This window comes from Panthera leo, chromosome E1 (assembly GCF_018350215.1).
Source record: "Panthera leo isolate Ple1 chromosome E1, P.leo_Ple1_pat1.1, whole genome shotgun sequence".
Taxonomy (NCBI): Eukaryota; Metazoa; Chordata; class Mammalia; order Carnivora; family Felidae; genus Panthera; species Panthera leo.
Window position 1 is genome coordinate 37,806,635 of NC_056692.1, and position 22,166 is coordinate 37,828,800.

Below are 22,166 nucleotides of genomic sequence, written 5' to 3' on the forward strand. Positions count from 1 at the left end.
GGTTGCTCTTTAAACAGTTACAAAAAATAAATGTAGCCTTTATTACCAAGTAATAAAATAAAAGACATAATTAACTCTAGCATAGAGAAGCACGATGAGGTGATTAAATGAGTAACAAGTGTACGTTACTTTCTTTCTGGGGAAAGACTGGGTTTTAAGTATCGCAGTGCCTGGCATCGTAAGTGCTCAAAAATACAAATCCAACGTCGTTTTAAGCAGAATTAGGGATTGGCAGAACAAGGAACTGGCCCAGCTTAATGTGTGGGTCAACAGGGCCTAGGACTGCATGGGTCAAATGAGGGCTTCTGGTAAAAGAATAGAAAAGGGGAAGGAGTAAAGACAGGAGACCGGTCCCATGAGTTTTGGGGTTTTTTTAATACCTGACTAAAAATTAGTAGCAAACACCTCCTGAAATTTTAGCATTGTAATAAGATTACTACATGATAAAAAGGAAGCCATGAAAGGAACAGCTTCCATTTTATTTTATTTTAAGAGCCAGGGTGGGAGCACACTGGTAATTTGGTCCTGACTCCTAAAATCATTTGACTTCACCACTGCACTGCCCACATGGGAGACTATAAGCAGTGTAAAAGGATAGATACACTAGATCCGATCTACAAACCCAGGCTTCTCCTAAACTAGCTGGATTCAGAGGGGAAAAAAAAGCTGACCTGCCTTACCGTATTACTCGATAACAAGATACATTTCCATGACATAGTAAAGTCACTTACCAAACAAGATATTCTCACAAAGCTAACTTTTTAAAAAGCTTGTAAAAATTATACATTTATACACATACACACTACACTTTTACAGTTGAAAAGATAGTCCAAATAGTTCAACAGCTCATTTAGTGCTTTTTTGTATTGTTTTCCCTTCCAGATTCTTTGTCACCCCCTTTGCTCTGCCCTAAGTAGACATCATTCTGTCCCATTATCTACTAAACCCAGTAAATTCATTTACCCCACTAGGCGCCATCTACCTGGGTGACTCTGGAGGGAGGTTTCTGAAAGGTCCGGTCTATACCGAGGCACACAGTTTACACGGGTGGGAAAGAAGTGGCATAATCAGTATCACAACCACAGGGAGCAGCCCTTCCACGGCAGGACAAGTGCTCACACCTACATGGTCCAGTGCCCACTCATTAAAAACACAGTCAAAACCCACTCAGCACCCAGCAAAAGTTACTGAGGGTCCCATAAAGCGAGTCACACTGGTTCTTAAAGGAAGTGAGCTCTTTCGGGAATCGCTGGAGGAGAGTCACTTTGAACAGTGGTGGTTTGACAACTGTGGAAGAAGTCACTTGAACTCTTATAAAGAGAATTTTTAAGGGATCAGCAGCCTCCCTGGAAAATTCAGGAAAACCAACAAAAGAGGGGATGGTTTTCATCTTTTCATAAAGTTCTTCTCCAGAGCTATTGAGGTTCTCTGCAGAGAGTAGATATTCCGTTTTACCCGGTCCTCCAGGGAGGAGGTAGATGCACTCTCCAGCTTCATGCGACTAGGAACAGAAGAGAGGAGAATAATGCGAGTTACAAATATTTGTCAGCTGGTCAACTCTCTGGCAGAATTAGAAGAAACGGGTTGCCAGTCATATAGCCCATGTAGAAATACAAGCTCTTTTAAAAGCCCATGTAGATAACTTTGGAGTGAGTCCATTTGGAACTCCATTCTTTAAACCAATATCCCTAAGGGCAAATTTATCTGTTTTGGAAAGTAAGTAAAGCCTCATTGGAAAAAGGCCTCCTGAGAGGCGCCTGGGTGGCTCAGTCAGTTAAGCATCCGACTCTTGATTTCAGCTCAGGTCATGATCTCACAGTTCGTGAGATCAAGCCCCACGTCAGGCTCTGTGCTGACAGCGTGGAGCCTGCTTGGGATTCTCTCCCCCGCCCCCCCACCCCCCGCCCTTCCCCTGTTCATGCAAAAAAAGAAAAAAAAAAAAAAGGAAAAAGGCCTCCTGAGCCATGAACTCTTATTTAAATGGAAGGCAAGGAGATTCAATGAAAATACTAATTCACTTCTCCTCTCCTCAAATCAAAACCATCCCACTGTCTGGCTAGATGCTGGGAGTAGTAACAAAGGTGGCTTGGAGGCTGACCTCCCCGTTCTCTCTGCATAGTCACAGAAACACCAGGAACACGATGAGTGAGTCAGCTGCCCAACTGCCTCCTTGGAACCATAGCCATGAAAGCCTTTAGGCAGCAGGAAGATGCACTCACTGGATAAACCTTCCATCTCGGGAGCCCAGCTTCTCCAGCTTCTGCTCCCGTTCGTCATCCTTAGCGTGCCTCTTGAGGATGTTTAGCCTCTCTTCCTCCCGCCACTTGGCATTTTCCATCATCTCTTGCCGTTTTCGCTCTAGTTCCTCTGATGAGAGCTTTCTGTTGAACACAAAAACCATCAGGTCTACTTCTCTCCCAGCAAAAAAAAACCCAAACACTTCAGGGAGAACAGATATCAGGTAGGACCCCAGGTTCTCCATCGCACCGCTCTCTCCATGGAAATGCCCAACCCAGGGCCAAACTCAGCATGAGTTTCCTTCCTTCCTAACATCTTGGGTCAGGTGGTTTCATCCAAATTTCAAAGACTTGTAATGAAGGATTCCATACTCTCTCAATAATCCCTGGAGTGATTATTCTGAAACATTAAAAACAAAATATTCCCCCCCAAAAAAACAAAATATTCCACTGTTTGCTCAACAACTTATTGGAGTATGGGGGACTAAGTTAGCCATGTGACTGTTCACATCTACCATTTACCCACTGGAAATGCTTAGAAATTCATGGACGCAGCCCATGAGTATACCACTTTGGGACTAAGCCAGAAGCCAGATGCCTGAAGAATTCAAGTCAATTCAACTTAACCTCAGAAAGTAATGGGTAAGTCTTTCCTGGCACTCATTGAAAATGAAGTCAGAGCAAGAAGAGGAGGTGATGAAGGAGCTCAATCGCTATTTAACAATATGAGAAACTCGAATCCATTGCTTCTCAAATGGGTGTGATGTACCCATTTGGAAGATTCCCCTTTAGAGGTGCCTGGCTAACTCAGTTGGTAGAGCATGCGACTCCTGACCTTGGGGTTGTAAGTTTAAGCCCCATGTTGGGTGTAGAGATTACTTAAAAATAAAGTCTTTAGAGAAAAAAAAAAAAAAAAAGATCCCTCTCTAAGTTTATTTTTTTGTAGTAATCTCTACACCCAACGTGGGGCTCAAACTTAACAACCCCAAGATCATGAGTCGCAGCTCTTCAGATTGAGCCAGACAGGTACCCCATGAAAGATCCCCCTTTAAAAGAAAAAATAAGGGGTGCCTGGCTGGCATAGTCGGAAGAGCATGTGACTCTTGATCTCAGGGTCATGAGTGGAAATAACGTCCCAAAATGCCAGCAGCCAGAGTTAGAGCCATTGGTCAGGCAACCAGAGGGTTTTTTTTTTTTTTCTCCTACAAAAATTTAATGGTTCCTGACAGGAGAACCAAAGGTAACCAGAGGGTATAAGAATGTCCCCAGCTAAAAACCAGTACAAAAAACCAATCTCCACCAGTAGACAAGCCCTGCCCATACACAATACAGTGATCTCAGCTTTTTTTTTTTTTTTTAAATGTTTATTTATTTTTGACAGAGAGAGAGAGAGGGAGAGAGAATGAGCGGGGGAGGGACAGCGAAAGAGAGAGAGACACCGAATCTGAAGCAAGCTCCAGGCTCTGAGCTGTCAGCACAGAGCCCGACATGGGGCTCGAACTCACAGACCTTGAGATCATGACCTGAGCCAAAGTCGGACGCTCAACCGACTAAGCCACCCAGGCGCCCCAGATCTCAGCTTTTTAATGCCTAGGAAGACACAGTGAAATATCACCAAACATTTCAGGAAAGCCTCTCACATGAAAGCGACCAAAGGAAAAGGAAAAGAGAACTTAACAAAGATAAACCACGAAACTTTTAAAAAATGTACAATTCATCTTAAATAAAACTATTTAAAATTGGCAACAAAAAGTGAACAATTAAAAATCTCACTCAGAGGGGCGCCTGGGTGGCTCAGTTGGTTAAGCGGCCGACTTCGGCTCAGGTCATGATCTCGTGGTTTGTGAGTTCGAGCCCCGCGTTGGGCTCTGTGCTGACAGCTCAGAGCCTGGAGCCTGTTTCAGATTCTGTGTCTCCCTCTCTCTGACCCTCCCCCGTTCATGCTCTGTCTCTCTCTGTCTCAAAAATAAATAAACGTTAAAGAAAAAATTAAAAAAAAATCTCACTCAGAGATGATAAATCAAAGATATTACATCATTGAAATGGGAAAGGCTTTTATTTGTTTTACTTTCTTTTAATTTTTTATTTGAGAGAGAGAGAGACTGCAAGCAGGGGAAAGGGGCAGCAGAGAGAGAGAGAGACTTCTAAGCAGGCTCCGGGCTCAGCTCGGAGCCCAACGCAGGGCTCAATCCCACAACCCTGGGATCATGACCAAAGTCGAAACCAAGAGTTGGATGCTCAAGAGACTGAGCCACCCAGGCACCCCGAGAAAGGCTTTTAAGAAGGAACAATCAGAACATACAAGAGCTCTGAAAAATCAGAGAGAACAAAGAAGTTATCAAAGAAATGATACAAGAACATTTCCCAGAAATAAAATCCGTTAAGTCAAAACTGAAAGAGGCAAATATTGACCCTAGAAAAAATATGAAACTCATACAAGAGATATAACCTCAATATTCTGCTTGGCAATGAAAAGTATCAATGAACAATATTTACATAATGGAAGAACATGAATTCACTTATTGACAAAACCAAAAACTGTGATATTTACCTAATGGAATAAATGGAGGGAGAAGAAATATGGGACTGGGAGTGTATATGAGCTCATTTATTCCAATAGTAAGAAAATACCTAATGTCTAAAATTGATGACTTAAGGGGCAGCTGGGTGGCTCAATCGGTTAAGCGCCCAGCTCTGGACTCTGGCTCAGGTCATGATCTCACGGTTTGTGGGTTCGAGTCCTGTGTCGGGCACTGTGCTAACAGTGCAGAGCCTGCTTGGGTTTCTTTCTCTTTCTCTCTCTCTCTCTCTCTCTCTCTCTCTCTCTCTCTCTCCCCTTCTTTCTTCCCCTCCCCTGCTTGTGCTCTTTTTCTCTCAAAATAAGTAAACTTAAAAATAAATAGATAAATAGGAATAAATAGATAAGTAAATATAAATGAATGAATGAATGAATGAATGAATAAATAAATAAATAAATGATGATGACTTAAGGGGTGCCTGGCTGGCTCAGTTGGTAGAACATGAGACTCTTGATCTTGGGATTGTGAGTTCAAGCCCCATATTAGGGGTAGAGATTACTTTAAAAAATCAAATCTTAAAATAAATAAATAAATCATACATACATACATACATACATAAAATTCATGACTTAAGAGACAGCAACATGTGCATATTTTTAGAGACAGGTAGCTGCCAAAAGAAACCGCTCAAAAAGCTGAAAGTGTTTGCCACTAGGCAGCATGACTGGAAGTGAGGTCAGGCAGAGCAAGGAACTGGTAGTTTCTGTAAGATTTTTTTTTTCATGTTTATTTTATTTTTGAGAGAAAGACAGAGTGTGAGGGGGGAGGGGCAGAGAGAGCAAGGGAGACACAATCTGAAGCAGGCTCTGGGTCTCACAAGGCACCTCTTGTGAGGAGATTTTTAATCGTTTTTAACTTTTAAAAATGTGTATTATTGGGGGTGCCTGGGTGACTCAGTCGGTTAAGCCTCTGACTCTTCATTTTAGCCCAGGTCATCATCTCACAGTTTGTGAGTTCAAACCCCTGCTTGGGATTCTCTCTCGATCTCCCTCTCCCTCTGCCCCTCTCCCCCACTTGCAGTCTCTCTCTCGAAAATAAAAAAAAATAATAACAATTAGGAGCCTGGGTGGCACAGTCAGTTGAGTGTCCAACTTCAGCTCAGGTCATGATCTCACGGTATGTGAGTTTGAGCCCCGCATCAGGCTTGTGCTGAGAGCGCAGAACCCGCTTCAGATCCTGTGTCCCCGTCTCTCTCTGCCCCTTTCCCGGTTGTGCTCACTCTCTCTTTAAAAATAAATAAAATGTTAAAAAAAATAAATAAAATAAAATAGAATAAAATAGAATAAAATAAAATAAAATAAAATAAAATGTATCTCTAAGGGGTATTATCTGATCAAAATAATTTAAGCCTCGATAATAACAGTAATTGTGCCTCTAAAATAATAGTAATTAATATAAGAGTAATAGCTTTATTTTTTATTGCCTGCAGCCACTTTTACTCTGGGCAATTTATAAGCCCAATAGAAGGAATTTTAGGCATTTCTGGGGTGTGACATCACAGTAGTGGTTTTTTGGTCTGTCTTGAGCACATATATTTTTAACTTATAAAAGGGCTGTGTTGCCTGTAAGAAATTTCAAAAGCAATCAAAACTAATATTAATTAAATGGGAATCCCAAAAGACCCCAAAAATTTTTTACAAGAAAAAATACAGTCTTGGCCCATAAAAATTACTTTATTTTATAATTTTTTTAACGTTTATTTATTTTTGAGACAGAGAGAGACAGAGCATGAACGGGGGAGGGGCAGAGAGAGAGGGAGACACAGAATCGGAAACAGGCTCCAGGCTCCGAGCCGTCAGCCCAGAGCCCGACGCGGGGCTCGAACTCACGGACCGCGAAATCGTGACCTGAGCTGAAGTCGGACGCTTAACCGACTGAGCCACCCAGGCGCCCCTAAAAATCACTTTAAATTAAGCATCTCACTATAAAAGAGAACCTTCATCTTTTCAGCCATTAAGAAAGTCATTTTAGATCACCAGCTAAAATACACAAAAGAAAGAGTTCTCACAGAATTCTCAATTATGGCCCTAATTTTTCTTTTTCTTAATTCAGCATCATCTTAAGTACATAAAATAAAACAACCTTGACCACTTGGAACACCAAACCAAAACAGACAATGAAATCATAAAGTCTATGCGTTAAAGTTTCTGTGCTTTTACTCCTGGGGAAGAGAGGTCTTGAGGGCTCTAAACCATTTATGTCACAAAATTCAACACAAATTGAAAGGGAGGTAAGGAAGGCTGATAAAATAAAACAAACTAAAGTGAGGGGCACCTGGGTGGCTCAGTCGGTTAAGTATCCAACTCTTGGTTTCGGCTCAAGTCATGATCTCACGGTTCCTGAGTTCAAGCCCCGCATCAGGCTCTGTGCTGACAGTGTGGAGCCTGCTTGGGATTCTCTCTCTCCCTCTCTCTCTACCTCTCGCCTGCTCATGCTGTCTCTCTCTCAAAATAAATACATAAACTTAAAGTGATGGTAGATGGCAAAAGAGAGAAAAACAAAGCAGGATCTGAAAAAGCCTGCTGCCCACAAGCTTTAAAACACAGAAACAAATACTTACACTCACGAGTATCTACCCTAAGAGCAGCATGAATTACAGCACAGCTGAAAAACTGCCAACTAATAATAGGTCAAATTCTATGTAACATACTCTGTCTGGGAAGGCAGGGAAGTATATAACGTACTTTTAAAGGTTGTCAGTCAAGACTAAACCTTTTAAAAGTTTCTGTTCCTTGGAGACTCAGGGAGTCGGGCAATTAAGAGTTGCAAGGGACATGTAGGGTCTGCCTCTGTTTTAACACAGTGAATAAAAGAGGTGGGTATAGACTCTCGGCGGTTCTCAACGTTGGCTGCCCACCCCCAGAGGTTTTGATGTAGTAGGGCTGGGGTGTAGCTGGGTAACGGGATTTTTTCTTTTTTATGCTTCCCAGGTGATTCGAACGTGCAGCCAATTTGGGCAGTAAAAGGAGGTTCGCAAGAGTTGCCTGGCTCCTCTAAATTCTAAGAGCAAGACGGACCCCTAGGGACAGCCTTTCATGGGCACAACCAACTCCCCTCAGGTCCCAGGGCTTTATGTCCCTGTTCTGTCTGACCCACTACACACCCAACGTGAACACAGAGTCCATCTTAGGGTGTCGGCCCTCAAGGAGAGCACCCTGCTTCTCCTTCAGCTGGTGGCTCAAGAAAGGAGCACTCTCTCAAGAAAAGCTTCTCGGTGGAAATCTCTTGAGAGAATTAACATGCTTAGATGTCCAGAGACAGTCGCTTAATCGATTGTTCATCAAGTTAAAACTCTTACTTTGTCCTTTCAGTGTGCGCAGTGTAGGGAGGCGGGACAGACTGTTAAAAGCTGACAGGAAGAGGGGCCCCTGGATGGCATCTGACTTCAGCTCATGAGGTCAGGATCTCACAGTTTGTGAGTTCAAGCCCCATGTTGGGCCCTGTACTGACAGTGCAGAGCCTGAAGCCTGCTTCAAGTTCTGTGTCTTCCTCTCTCTCTCTGCCCCTCCCTTGCTCACGCTCTCTCTCTCTCTCTCTCTCAAAAATAAAAAAATAAAATATTTTAAAAAAAGCTGACATGAAGAATAAAAGCAGGTTTGGCAAAAAGGTGATGTAGGGGTGCCTGGGTGGCTTAGTCGGTTAAGCGTCCAACTTTGGCTCGGGTCATGATCTGACTGATGGCTTGTGAGATCAAGCCCCGCGTCGGGCTCTATGCTGACACCTGGGAACCTGGAGCCTGCTTTGGATTCTGTGTCTCCCTCTCTCTCTGCCCCTCCTCTGCTCACGCACTGTCTCGTTCTCTCTCAAAGAGAGAGGTTTGGGTTAAAATTTTTTTAATTAAAAAATTTTTTTTAATTAAAAAAAGAAAGAGAAAAGGTGATTTAGATTATCCACCTGCCCTGGTTTGAGCCACTCTGAGACTCAGGCCCGCAGAGTCTGAAGTTCACCTACGAGGCTCTTGACTCACCTGGTGTATCCAGGAGCATGGCGCCTTTGATAGACCTCTTTTTTAGGCGATGGGCTCTTAGTGCGGCCTCTCTCTCTCCTGTTGACCTTAGAGTTGTGCCTGGGACAGACACACAGAGGGCAGAAAGGAGAAAAGCCTTTTCAAGGTAGGGGCTTTTATCGTGTCCCTCAAATGATGGGAGAAAAGCTAACAGTCTTAGAATTACAATCCAAATTGAAGGGAACAGAGGGCAGAGGTGGAAGAAAAGCAAATACCTAAAGAAACAGAAGATTTGGTACTAAACTCACTCCAAAGAGCCTACATATATAAATATGTAGTTCTGGGGGACTGAGCTTTACATAGCGGTGGGGGAAAATGATGTAAAGGAAATAAACCAAAGGCGTTTGGAAAAATGAATGAACAGAAACACCTGCGGTGAGCAACCCCCACCCTTACAGGCCATTTCCCAGTGAATTCCTACACTCACGGTTTGCTTGGCCTTGGGGACCGTGACCTTCTGCCTGGGGATCGAGAACTCCTGTCCCGGGACCCTGCTTCTCTGGTGCTCTTCTTGCTGGCATGTCTGGGAGGTGAGTGGGAGGAGCTTCTGGACCTGGAATAATTCTTCAACCCGTGCATTCCCTTTTGCTTGGCTGTCAGAGGACTCTGCAGTCCCTGGCTGTGGTAGGAGTCCCTGATCTGTAGCACCAAGGAAAGGAAGAAAAGGTATTCAGAGGAAAATGTGCAGCTCAGGAGGAAATGCAGTGAAACAAGGAAATGAATGAGCAACGAGGGTCTGTACGAAGCTAAGTGGGCGTACCGATCCCATCGCACAGTTGCCTCAGAGAACCACTCAAACTTAGCAAAGTTATCTGCAGAGTCCCCTAAGAGAATGTACCCACCCAGTCACCTCCACTGGCTTGGCGCTTCACCAAAGCCTGAGCAGGAGCAAGAGACAGAGCATGGAGAACAGGCCCTAAGGTTAAACCTACTATGGGAAAAAGGGATCCAGAGGGATGTCCATCTGTCAAAAGTCATCAACCTTGAAGCTTAAAATGCCTGCATTTCACGTAAGTTATCTGCAGAGAGACGGGCAGAACGCCTGCAGGCCCCACTGGTGGTTTAGACTCTCCACTCAGAGGGCCCCCAGCCCCGGTCGGAGGCTCAAGGACAAGGAATGGGCCAGTTCCCCAGCGGTGCCCGCTTTGGCTGCCCAAACTCCCTTTTTCCCATGTGATGTCTGACTGGCTGCTCGAAATGCTCTCTGTCCAAAAAGGCTCTCAAGTTAACACATTCCCTGGTCCACGGTCACTCCCTCTGAGACGCCCACACCCTTACCTGTAAGCCGTATCCAGGGGCTTTGGACAAAACAGGGGAAGAATCTGCCGTCTTCTTTTGAGCTCTAAGAGATTAAAACACACATTCATTGAAAAAGAAAATGTATGAAGGTCCAGTTTAAATGTCTCGTGCTAAAACATGCCTCCTCCTGCTTCAGACGTGACCTTCCCCACTTCTATTACTTGGGAGCGTGGCTCTCGCTTTGGACTGTCTTTGGAAGATGCATCAGCACAGTCATGTTTTTCCTGTGAAAACACGTGGGCCTGGCTCTTCAGCCCCACTGCCTGAACACATTCTCCTCTCACCTCGTGCTGCTTGCTATTCCAGCGACTAAGAGTGAGTCAGCGGTGACAGTGCTCACTGTTCCCACAGAGAAGGCACACAGAATGCGCCCAGATGGGCCCATTAATGCATTTAAAAAAAAAAAAAAGGCCTACATAAAACCCACTTCGGTCTTGGAGGAGTCATAAGCTGAGACGAAAGTCACAGCCAGGATGTCTGAGCTAAGACCTACAAGGCTACGGGCAGCCCTTTAGGGGCCATGCCAAGACCTCCAAGGAACTCTGGTGCTAGATGGCAAAGTTCTGTGGGCACGGGGCCCACGTACGAGCGTTCACCACTGAAACCCCAGTGCCTGGCAGTTCCCAGCCTAGAGCAGCCGTGACTACGTGGGGAATGAATGAGTGAATGAGTCAATGAGGGAGGCCCGCCCCCACGTGCTCACCTCCCCCGGCTGCGCTCATCCTGGCTGCTGCCGCCATCGCTACTTGAGCTTCTGTGCTTATGTTTCTTGTGCTTCTTTTTCTTCTCCTTCTTTTTCTTCTTCTCCTTTTTTTCCAGACTCATTTGCAACTACAAAACACCCAGAACATAACCATGCAAGATCACGAAGGCCCCTGTCGGTCCCTCCGAGGGGCCTGGTTCACGCCCGAAAACTACCTGACTTCGTCCTCTGGGACTACAGAGGCCCAAGACACCAGCGGAGTTTCCCCATCAACAAGAGGGGGCAAGTCTTACCTTGAGGGGTGCATAAACAGCCCCTAGACTACTGAACAGAATCTCGGGCGAGTGGGGCTAGGAATCTGTATTTTTAAACCATCCCCAGAACCGGTGCCTGGGAATTTCCAATCTGTCAGAGGAACTCCCAGCAACACCGAAAGCAATCGGGGACCGCAGGATCCAGCTTTCCATTCTCCTTGCCAACTAATCCAAAACACAATCACGGAATATGTCACGTGAATGACAAATGGGCCCTCGAGGCTTGATATCACCTGATCCCCTGAACACACTGTGTGATGAGGACTTGCACAGGCCTATCCCATACTCCCCTTTTTCTAAACAAAACAAAACAAAAAAGACATCACATGGTGCTCTTCCAATCAAAAAAATAAAAGAGAAGATAAGCTTAATTGAGCTTGATAATGAAGACTGCATAAAATCACCAAGGGAAGGTCTCTAAAAGCGAGAATGTAAAAGCCATTCTGTCTGCCCTCTCACAAGGTAAGAGTGAATGGTGAGTAGTTCTCACGAAAAGTAGCTAAAAGGCACTCTTGGTGCCTAATTTGATGCACTGCTTACCAATTCTTTGATTTTCTTCATTTTCACGGGATTATTCAACACCTCTCTTTTTTTCTCTTCCTCCTTCTTCCTAAAGAGAAAGAGAACATTATAAAAATCATGACTATCTCTTTGGGGAAGGGGATTAAGTCATTCATTGTACTCTCCACAAGACCATCTATACAGCAATCGTTTTTCCAAATACACGCAGACAGGCCCTGTGTTAAAAGCTACATGATGGTGTGGAAGTCAGGACTCTTCCTCAAATCTGCAGAAGGGACTGAATGGTGTGGGGCAAGTTCACACTGGCTCCCTGTTGTACAAGAATGAGTATGGGGAATGCCTGAGTGGCTCAGTCAGTTGAGTATCTGACTTGGGCTCAAGTCATGATCTCATAGCTTGTGAGTTCAAGCCCGCGTCAGGCTCTGTGCTGACAACTCAGAGCCTGGAGCCTGCTTCGGATTCCGTGTCTCCCTCTCTCTCTGCTCCTCCCCCACTTGCTCTCTCTCTCTCAAAAATAAATAAACATTAAAAAAAAATTAAAAAAACAAAAAGGAGTCTTACTCTCATTATTCATGAGGGTAAACTGGTCAGCCTTCATGGAAGACAATTTGGCAATACTTATCACTGCCTGCACACTCTTTAACCAATTCTTTCCCAAGAATTTGTTACTGTACGGATATAATCAAGAGGTCCCTACAGAGTCATCCATATTATAACAATGAAAATTCAGAAACAGGTTACGGACCTATTAAGAGAGTATTAAAAAATTATGGTATACCACACAATATCGACATAAAAAATGGTATTACAGAAACATAGGGACGTAGAAAGATGCTTGCTATATATAATTAGGTGAAAAAAAAGCTTATAAAATAATGGGCACAATATCTGTACATCAATGTTCACAGTAGCATTATTCACAATAGCCAAAAAGTGGAAATAACCCAAATGTCCATCGACAGACGAAGAGACAAACAAAATGTATACAACGGAATATTATTCGGCCTTAAAAAGGAAGGACATGTTATACATGGTATAACATGGACGAACCTGGAAGACATTATACTGAGCGAAATAACCCAATCCCACAAAAAGATAACTACTGTATGATTTCACCTATATGCTTATAGTAGAACTCAAAGAAAAGAGAATGGTGGTTTGCAGGGGCTGGGGCAAGGGGAAATGTGGAGTTCTTGTTTCATGAGTAAAGAGTTTCAGCTTTGTAAGGTGAAAACCTTTTTTTTTTTTTTTTTTAACATATTTATTTTGGGAGAGAGAGAGTGCGAGTGGAGAAGTAACGGAGAGAAAGGGACACACAGAATCAGAAGCAGGATCCAGGCTCTGAACCTGTCAGCACAGCTAACACAATTACCACAATTTAATTAATTATGAGGCTAACAAAATGGTGGGGCGCCTGGGTGGCTCAGTCAGTTAAGCGTCTGACTCTTGATTTCAGCTCAGGTCGTGATCTCGCAGTTCTTGAGTGCAAGCCCCCAAGTCGGGCTCTGAGCTGTTAGCACGGAACCTGCTTGGGATTCTCTCTCTCTCTCTCTCTCTCTCTCTCATTCTCTCTCTCTCAAAATAAATTTTTATACAATACCTTTATATATATATCTACGCAATACCTTTAACATGTAAATAACTTTATTTATTAAAAAAAATTTTTTTAATGTTTATTTATTTTTGAGAGAGAGAGACAGAGTGTGAGTTGGGGAGGGGCAGAGAGAGAGACAGGCACAGAATCTGAAGCAGGTTCCAGGCTCCGAGCTGTCAGCAAGAGCCTGACGCGGGGCTCGAACCCACGAACCGTGAGATCATGACCTGAGCTGAAGTTGGACACTCAACCGACTGTGCCATCCAGGTGCCCCAATATGTAAATAACTTTAAAATGTTTTCAAAAGAAGAAATATAAATGACAAAGGTTTTTCAATGTTCAACCTATCCACTTGAAATAAAATCCTGCAAATTAAACCACACAAATTTATACATATGGCAAAATGCAACTCCACTTTGATACATTACACATTAGGGTTTCGAGGCAGATTCTTTTTAAAGGGTTTGGCTGCACAAAAAAGGAGGGCCGGGGGGTAGGTAGAAGGCCTGTTCACCCACCTATCCCACGATATACATATCCCCAAATTTCCAAGAAGCTGCCAGGCTTTCTCATCTTTTTTTTTTTTTTTTAATTTTTTGAGAGACAGAGAGAGAGAGAGTGCGAATCCCAAGCAAGCTCCGCACTATCGGCACAGAGCCTGGTGTGGGGCTCAATCTCACGAACCACAAGATCATGACTTGAGCCGAAACCACCCCTAACCAACTGAGCTACCCACGTACCCCTTACCTTGCTTCTATCCCATTTTTTGTTCAAGGGCCAAAGGTAAATGAATAAATCTGGTCTGCCCTGGTCTACTTGCCATCTCTTATCACGTGGCCTAGATAAGACACACTAGATGGAGCCTCCTTCCCAACATCAGGGAGCCCAAATGGAGACAAATCCTTTTACAGAGCAGACCAAAGTCAAGAGGAAACCGACTGGAAGGCTGAGCAGCTATGAAAAAACCCTCCCCGGCCCGTCGCCAGTACCTGATGATGAAGAGCGGGTCCTCCCGGATTTTGCTGGCCATGTCGAGGAGGGAATTGGCACCGGATGGGGCAAAAATGGAACCTGGGAGCAGTCCTGTCTCCGAAGAACAGCCTGCCTCCTTCTCCTCCATCTTCTCAAAAACGTACTTGTCAATGGGGCGCCCCAGCAAGTACTCATCACGGTTCACCATCCCACCAGGACCCTGATACATCCAGTCCAATTTTTCTTCTTTTTTCCTAGGTCAAGACCAAAAAAAAAAATACAATCAAAGGAAGCGTAGGGCTCTTGCAGACCTACACACACAACCCCAACACGAGGGAGAGATGGCAGCTGGCAAGAGCACGACTCATTCTCCAAGCACCTAGTAGGGACTAAACGCTGTGCTCCTCGTGGCACATGAGAAGAAATGGTGCTTGCCGGCATGGAGCTCGCCATTCCGTGGAGAGATCGTTCCTCCACACTTAAAGCAATTTCTGTGAAGAAAGTATCCTCCCAGACATGGACGTTTGTTCAGGGCTTCTCAAGCCTCCTTTACAAAGTCCTTATGTTACGCTTTCATTTTGAGGATGATCTGAAACAATAAAGAGATTCTGCATCACCTCATGACCGAGAACAGTTTCAGGGAGCACGTGTGCGGTTGTTCGAGGTGTCTTTTGGAGCATGGACACAAGCAGGAATTCCACATGTGAGATAACTCAAGATGATGAGAAAAGACCAGAGATAAGTGAAGAAGGAAATTATGCTTTCAAGCCAAAAGAGAGTTATCAATATCAGTAATGTCAGTCATGTCTGATATTTGCCAAACAAACATTGCCCTGTGCTTCTGAGGGGGAAAAAATGGTGGGAAAACTGAACCTTCCCACAACAGACGGCAAAGGCACGCCAAATTAAGTGCATGCGCCGCAGCAGCCGATAGCACGTTTACACTGCGAGCGGCTAAGTAGCTTCATCAAAAGCAGTATTACCTGTAACATTAAATTCAATGTTTTTGAATATGGCTTTTCAAAACTGGCGTATCTATTTTTGTTTACGATTATGTAACAACTATGAGCATAAGGAAAGTCTTCTTAGTTAAGTCTTTGGATATTTTTAATAAGAATATTTTAACCCAATAATGGAGGGTCATAATGCTTTCGTTTTAGATTTGTTTTTGTTTTTTTCCCCATTAAAAGGAGCGGTTTGAGAAACCCTCTAGTCTATAATTAAAAACTGATTGTGGGCCACTGGGGTCGGGCTCCACCCAGCTTGCCCAGCCTCACTCACCCCACTGGAGTCAAGAAGGAGGAGTATAGACAGGGCCGCGCCCTGGCGAACTGTGGGAGACTGTGGTGGGGCCTTTACAATGAGTACCGCAGGTAGTGGAGTCTTTCAAGCAATTAAAGGTTCTTGCCATTCTCCAGCTGGAATAAACCAGCGACTACAGGAGACTTTGACAGCTATTAAAATCAGGCCTCCGCAGTTGGGAGGTAGCTTTGTAGTTTGGAGAGGTCTGTTTTCCACGATCGATTGTTGTGTGGTTCAAGATAGAGGGAACGGGGGCGCCTGGGTGGCGCAGTCGGTTAAGCGTCCGACTTCAGCCAGGTCAAGATCTCGCGGTCCGTGAGTTCGAGCCCCGCGTCGGGCTCTGGGCTGATGGCTCGGAGCCTGGAGCCTCCTTCCGATTCTGTATCTCCCTCTCTCTCTGCCCCTCCCCCCTTCATGCTCTGTCTCTGTCCCCCCCAAAAAAAAAAAAAAAAAACGTTGAAAAAAAAAAAAAAAAGATAGAGGGAACGAAGGCCTCTGAAACTCCATCACATGTGGTGCCTTGATAGGAGCCACACTGGCAGCAAGAAATGGACCAGTGGCCATGGTTGTTGGGTCAGCTGTGATGGGTGATCCAAGGATTAACTGGACGAGCTGGCATCTGGTTGACAAGATTTGCTTTTGTGCAGTTTCTTTTTTTTTTAATATGATTTATTGTCAAATTGGCTTCCATACAACACCCAGTGCTCATCCCAACAAGTGCCCTCCTCAATGCCCATCACCCACGTTCCCCTCTCCCCCATCCCCCATCAACCCTCAGTTTGTTCTCTGTATTTAAGAGTTTCTTATGGTTTGCCTCCCTCCCTCTCTGTTTGTAACTTTTCCCCCCTTTCCCTTCCCCCATGGTCTTCTGTTAAGTTTCTCAAGATCCACATATGAGTGAAAACATAGGATATATCTGTCTTTCTCTGACTTATTTCGCTTTTGTGTGGTTTCTCAATGGTCCTTAGTTTGTTGAAGACTCCTCCCAGTTGCCTTCAACCCAGTGACCACTCTCCCCATTGGAGACTATATGGACAATGCCAATAGGACTTCTTTCCCAGGACTTCTTTAACAGAATAAGTTGCAGTTCAAGAAGGATTTGGGAAGACCAAGGTACAGTCTGTTTTTAAACCATAGGATAACTATGGCCAAACAGGCTATGAAGAGACATTTAGCACACGGTGGGGGGGGGGGATGAGGTGTAAAAAGAGAATACATTTCTTTATCCACCCTTGGACTGTATTTGTGACTAAAGTAAATGTCCAATAGCATTAAAATAAAATATATAATAAGTGCTTAGAAGGTCAAGGACAAAGGGCAAATAACCGTGAAACATGGCCACCATTTCCTTTGGGACTTCTGTGCCTAGGGCGAAAAAAAAAAAGAATTGATTGTGAAAGGCAGACCACTTCAGATCTTAAGGAAGTCTGAGTAGGAAGATCAGTGTTGCCTAGAACATTCTAGGAAGCTCACTTTCCTGAAAGGCCGTATAACATTAAATAAGACACATCAGGCATATGATGTGTAATGCTTTGCTGAATAAAAATTTCAAGAGGCACCTGGCTGGCTCTGTCATAAGAGCATGCAATGCTTGATCTTGGGATTGTGAGTTTGAGCCCCATGCTGGGTGTAGAGATTACTTTAAAATAAAAAAAAAAAAAAAAAAAAAAAGAGAGAGAATTTCACAATTTTTTTTTTTTTTTAACTTTTGGTTAGTGGGAAAGCAAACTCTTATGACTAGTGAGTATTGAATCTAAAATTGGTATCTGTTCGAAAATCAAAGGTTCACAAAGTCTAAAATTTCACATAGAACAATGTGTGTTCACTTTGTAAGCTGCCCAGGAATTAATTTGAATGTGTGAAATTTATTTACATTCAATTATTCGTTTTTATTAAACATTTTTTTAAATTTTTACTTATTTTTGAGAGAGAGATGGAGCATGCAAGAGTCAGCGGGGCAGAAAGAGAGGGGGGGACAGAGAGTCCAAAACAGGCTCTGCGCTGACAGCAACGAGCCCAACGCGAGGTTTGAACTCATGAACCACGAGATCATGACCTGAGCTGAGTTGGCTGCTTAACCAACTGAGCCATCCAGGTGCCCCTATTTGCATTAAATTATAACGTAGGTGTCTGGTTGGCTCAGTCAGTAGAGCATGCAACTCTTGATCTCAGAGCTGTGAGTCTGAGCCCCCACATGGGGGGCAGAATTTACCTAAAAAAAAAAAAAAAAAAAAAAAAAACAAATTTTTAGGGGCACCTGGGTGGCTTAGTCAGTTCAGTGTCATGATCCCGGGGTTGTGGGATCTAGCTCCACTTCGGGCTCCGTGCAGAGGGTGGAGCCTGCTTAAGATTCTCGCTCTCTCCCTCCCTCGGCTCCCTCCCCCACACACTCTCGCTCATTCTATAAAAAAAAAAAAAAAAAAGTAAATTTTTTTTTTTTGCTTTATAGGCTTTAATTCACATAAAGCCTATAAAGTAAAATAATTTAAGGTGTGTCTACAGTACCAAAAAACATAAAACTTCATTCCCTTATCTCACTGGATATATTAATGTCATATTTTGTTGTATTTAAAAATTCTAAAATTCTTTTTTTTTTTTCCAAATTTTAAAAAATCTATTTTGAAAGAGACAGAGACAGCGCAAGTGGGGGAGGGGCAGAGAGAGAGGGAGAGAGAGAATCTCAAGCAGGCTCCGCACTGTCAGTGCAGGGCCCAAGGCAGGGCTCGAACCCACAAAGCCGTGAGATCATGACCTGAGCCGATACCAAGAGTTGGGTGCTCGAGGGACTGAGCCACCCAGGTGCCCCTAAAAACTCTTATTTATTTTAAAACATTCCAAGTTTCATACTTGAGTCAGAAGGGCCTTCTCCCCAATCCATTATCCTGAACGTCCCCAGGGCACCATGTCCCTCATGCCATTTCCATGAAGTGAAACTAAGTTTCACGTACACACACAACCCTGAATGTCACAGACCCTGTCATGAAGTATTAAGGAAGAGCCCTAGATACCCAGTGGGGAGAGTATGCCACAGGGCACCCCGGGGACTTGCCCACAAGGACGCGAGCAAGGCAAACGTACGAGGAGAATGAACAAGGAGACGGGGCCGATTACCCCATTTCTGGCTCTGTGTTGTTCTCGCAAAACTCAAGAATGCGCTGTACGCTTTATGCTTTGCATTTTTCTCAGAACACATGTCCTCCCACCTCAGTTTATGAGATGGGTAGCCTGATAATTATCTGCTATTCCTATCCCATATTATACAAGAGGAAACTGAAATAAGGTAAAACCGAGCGGTGGGACTGTCCACGCTCACGTAGCTTTTACTGACAGACTCACCATCTGCCTCCCTTCACGAGGCCTCACTGCGCCCCTGAAATGAGTCCACGGTACATAAACAAACAAAAGCAGGTCTGAGACCTGGACACGTCCCGAGAGGCGGGGTGGGGGGCAATCATCCTCAGGCCTGGTTATTGGTCGATCGCCTGCTACAAGCCAGGCCTGCGCTAGGCCCTTTGGGTGTCATCTCATTTGATCCTCCACAAACCTTGGGAACTGGACACTCTCCCTTCCTTGGTCCTACCGAGGTCACCGAGGCCCCAAACTTGCTCTCGGTGCCACAGTGAGGCCAGGACACCCCAAGCCAGCCTCAGCGCTCAGGCCGGGCCGACTCCCAAACCCATGCTCTTAACCAGCAGGTCTGCAGCCAGAGGATGACGCCGCTGGGGGCCGGTCCTGCACCCTGGGACACCCACAGCCCCGCCGCCTCCCCACAGCCCCGGCTGCCCCCTCACTTGACGGCCCCGACGTCCTCGGCATAGCGCTGCATCTCTTCCCGGGCCCGCTCCTCCCGCAGCTCCCGCTGCAGCTCTTCGATCTTCTTCCGCTCAGCCTCATGCTTCTGCTCGGCCTTCCACACCTTCTCCACATTGCGGAGGGTCTGGGGGTGCCAGCTCTTCTTCAGATTCTGTGGTGGCGAAAGGAGGGAGAAGACGATGCGGGGAGCCGGTGGGTGCGTGGGCCCCACCACCACCGACCCCTCTGCTCCCTGTTCGTGCCAGGGCAGACATCTAGGGGCAAGGCATCGTTCACAACGGCGAGGTTGGCCCCCACCAATCTCCCACACATCCAGGGGTTCTGTTCAAGTATGTAAGGCGTCAGGCCTTGTCCGGGTTCCCTTTGAACACTTTTCACTCGGAATGCACACGACTCGGACTTCCACGGGCCATTCCTGAACTAAGGGTTAGTGATGACAGTAAAGGAGGAATGGGCAGAGAGGTGGGAAGGTAAACTCTAAAAGGCAACAGAACTCAAGTGCCTTTGGCAGGGGACCTTTCATTTTCACGAACACAATCTTCCTTCTCTCGAGTCCACTTAACCTGCCTTCACCTTGGTTTACAACCCCAACCTTTCGTGGTTTACAACCCCACTGAGTACCTCTTTCACCCTTCCTTCCTGGGACTCTCCCCTTGGTTCTGAGCTCCCCTTCGCACTACACCTGGACGGACTTCAAGAATGCTTCTCCTCTCCCGCTTCCCCATAAACCACTACTTTGGTTCAGCTTCCCAACCAGGGAAGGTTTCCTGGAAGCAGTGATCATCTAAGGACAACTATAATTTAGCCCAGTGATGTAGGAAGCAGGGTAGAGTGGGGGCAGATTTCCAGAGGGAACAGCACACACAACCGCAGGCCCAGCGGCAACAAAGAACACAGCACAGATGATTTCGTGTGGCTAAAGGTGGCATGCAAGCTGATGAAGGGGGACGGGGCCGAGGGGCAGGGGCAGGGGGGTCCAAGATGAAATCAACAAAACCAACTAAGAAAGCAATAGAATAAGGGCCTTATAAACCATGTTAATGGAGTGGGCTTTATCCTCTGGACAGTAGGAAACACTAAACAGGGCAGGCATGACTAGCTATCATGTGAAGAATGGATTGGAGAGGGCAGAGACTGGAGACCAGGAGACCGGTTAAGAGGCCTAAATGAGAAAACCAACACAAGGTATCTGGCATGGAGAAGGTATTCAGTCAATGAGGGCTCTCTTTTCTTTCTTTTCTCTCTTCCTCCTTGTCCTTCCTTTCCCTTCATCAGGTCACTCAATCCCCTGTCCCCACCCCATCCCTGGCCTTATCCTACTGGTCTTCCTCTCTCTCCTTTAACATGGGTGATCTTGCCCCCCCTCCCCATGCACTCCACATTTGGCAATGTCCAGACACATTTTTGGTCGTCCCATCCAGAGAAGAGTGCTACTGGTATCCAGTGGCTAGGGACCAAGAATGCTGCTAAACATCCTACAATGCATAGGGCCATCATCCCCCCACCCCCCGACACACACACACACACACACACACACACACACACACGCAAAACAAAAAGTGGTGCCTGGGTGGCTCAGTCAGTTGAGCATATGACTCTTGATTTCAGCTCAGGTCATGATCCCAGGGTCATGGGATCGAGCCACACTCAGCGTTAGAATTAGGTGTCATTCTAATCAGTGACACCTACAAACTCTAATACAGATACTGGATACGTAGAATTGATCTATTTGCTGATTCAATCAGCTACACTTTAAAGAGATTAGCATCTTTCTGACCTTGCACCATGCCGTTGTGGGTCTTTTGCCCCGTCGGGGGCTTCAGCACCCTACAAATGAACTATGCAGTTCAAGAGAAATTGCCACATCACTTATATTTAAGTGCCGTAAATCCAGAAGAAAGCTCTGTCACTACAGATCAGAATGAAGCACTGACGAGGAGTGGAAGTCAGAAAGGTGGACATGAAGAAGATCTCTTCAGGTTTAAAACAGACCCCTGGATACGGCTCAAGGGCAAAGAGAATGGGGCACAAACCACTCTTACTATAGTCCAAAATATGACTGAACTCCCAGCTGAGGAAGAGAGAAGTGTCCCAAGACAAGACATACAAAGTAAAGCTTGCGTGACTCGATATCTGCCTCCTTTCGTAAGCATGGTTCCACCACCACCACCACCACCACCACCCCCTCCCAGAATTTCCAGTCGGGAGAGTCCCCGCCAACAAACAACACAAACACCTGCCGCCACCATTGGCGACACGCTTCGCACACCTTTCCAAGTCTCCGCCCTGTCCCTCCGTGGCCCCAGAGATCGGTCCCCTCTCCAAGGCTACGGCTCCCTTCTCGCGAAAGCACGGCTGTGTAGCCATGGTCACCCACTCCCACACCCTCCAGTTTCCGTCCCCAGACCCGGTCGGTCTCCCGCTCAGTCCTCTCCCGCCCAGGCTTCCCCCACTTACCAGATCTCCGCCCCCCATGACGACGGAGAAGTTTCCTCTCCGCGCGGACCTGGAGGATTCAGGAGGGATCCGGAGGAAACGCAGACAAACAGTTCAGCTGCGACCTCCCCGGATCTGGTCTGGGAGGCCACCGGCTGCCACTTCGACTGCCAGATCTAGAGCCCACTTCCGGGAGGGCGTCCTATTACAGCGTCGGCGTCGCGGGATGATGACGTTTCTTACTCTGACGCGCAGCAGCGCGAGCGTCACGGCCAGTGACGCCCAGATTGGCGGCGCCTGCGGTCGCGTTTTGGGCGTCTTGGTTGGCACCTCACCCGGTTTCGCGAGCGCTGTGTTGAAACGCCGCCGCTCGGTCCAGTTACCAGTCG

The 22,166-nt window shown here is 45.8% G+C and overlaps 1 protein-coding gene across 1 annotated transcript; it reads right to left on the minus strand.

The window, feature by feature from the left end:
• Positions 1-17: 17 nt before the first annotated feature.
• Positions 18-21,979, minus strand: CWC25 (CWC25 spliceosome associated protein homolog). Its single transcript, XM_042914676.1, has 10 exons — positions 21,799-21,979; positions 19,320-19,492; positions 14,244-14,480; positions 11,679-11,748; positions 10,825-10,952; positions 10,101-10,164; positions 9,250-9,461; positions 8,784-8,882; positions 2,220-2,381; positions 18-1,501 (listed from the first exon to the last, which is right to left on the minus strand). Exons 1-10 carry the CDS (start codon positions 21,814-21,816, stop codon positions 1,387-1,389), a joined length of 1,278 nt encoding a protein of 425 aa, XP_042770610.1. The 5' UTR covers positions 21,817-21,979; the 3' UTR covers positions 18-1,386.
• Between the last annotated feature and the right edge of the window lie 187 nt (positions 21,980-22,166).

What these genes read in the sequence shown, in the direction of transcription:
- CWC25 (XM_042914676.1), bottom strand. An exon ending in CCCCTGGATACGGCTTACAG is followed by an intron (nt 9,462 to 10,100) that starts GTAAGGGTGTGG and finishes TTGGTGCTACAG; the next exon opens with ATCAGGGACTCCTACCACAG. An exon ending in CATGCTCCTGGATACACCAG is followed by an intron (nt 2,382 to 8,783) that starts GTGAGTCAAGAG and finishes TGTGTTCAACAG; the next exon opens with AAAGCTCTCATCAGAGGAAC.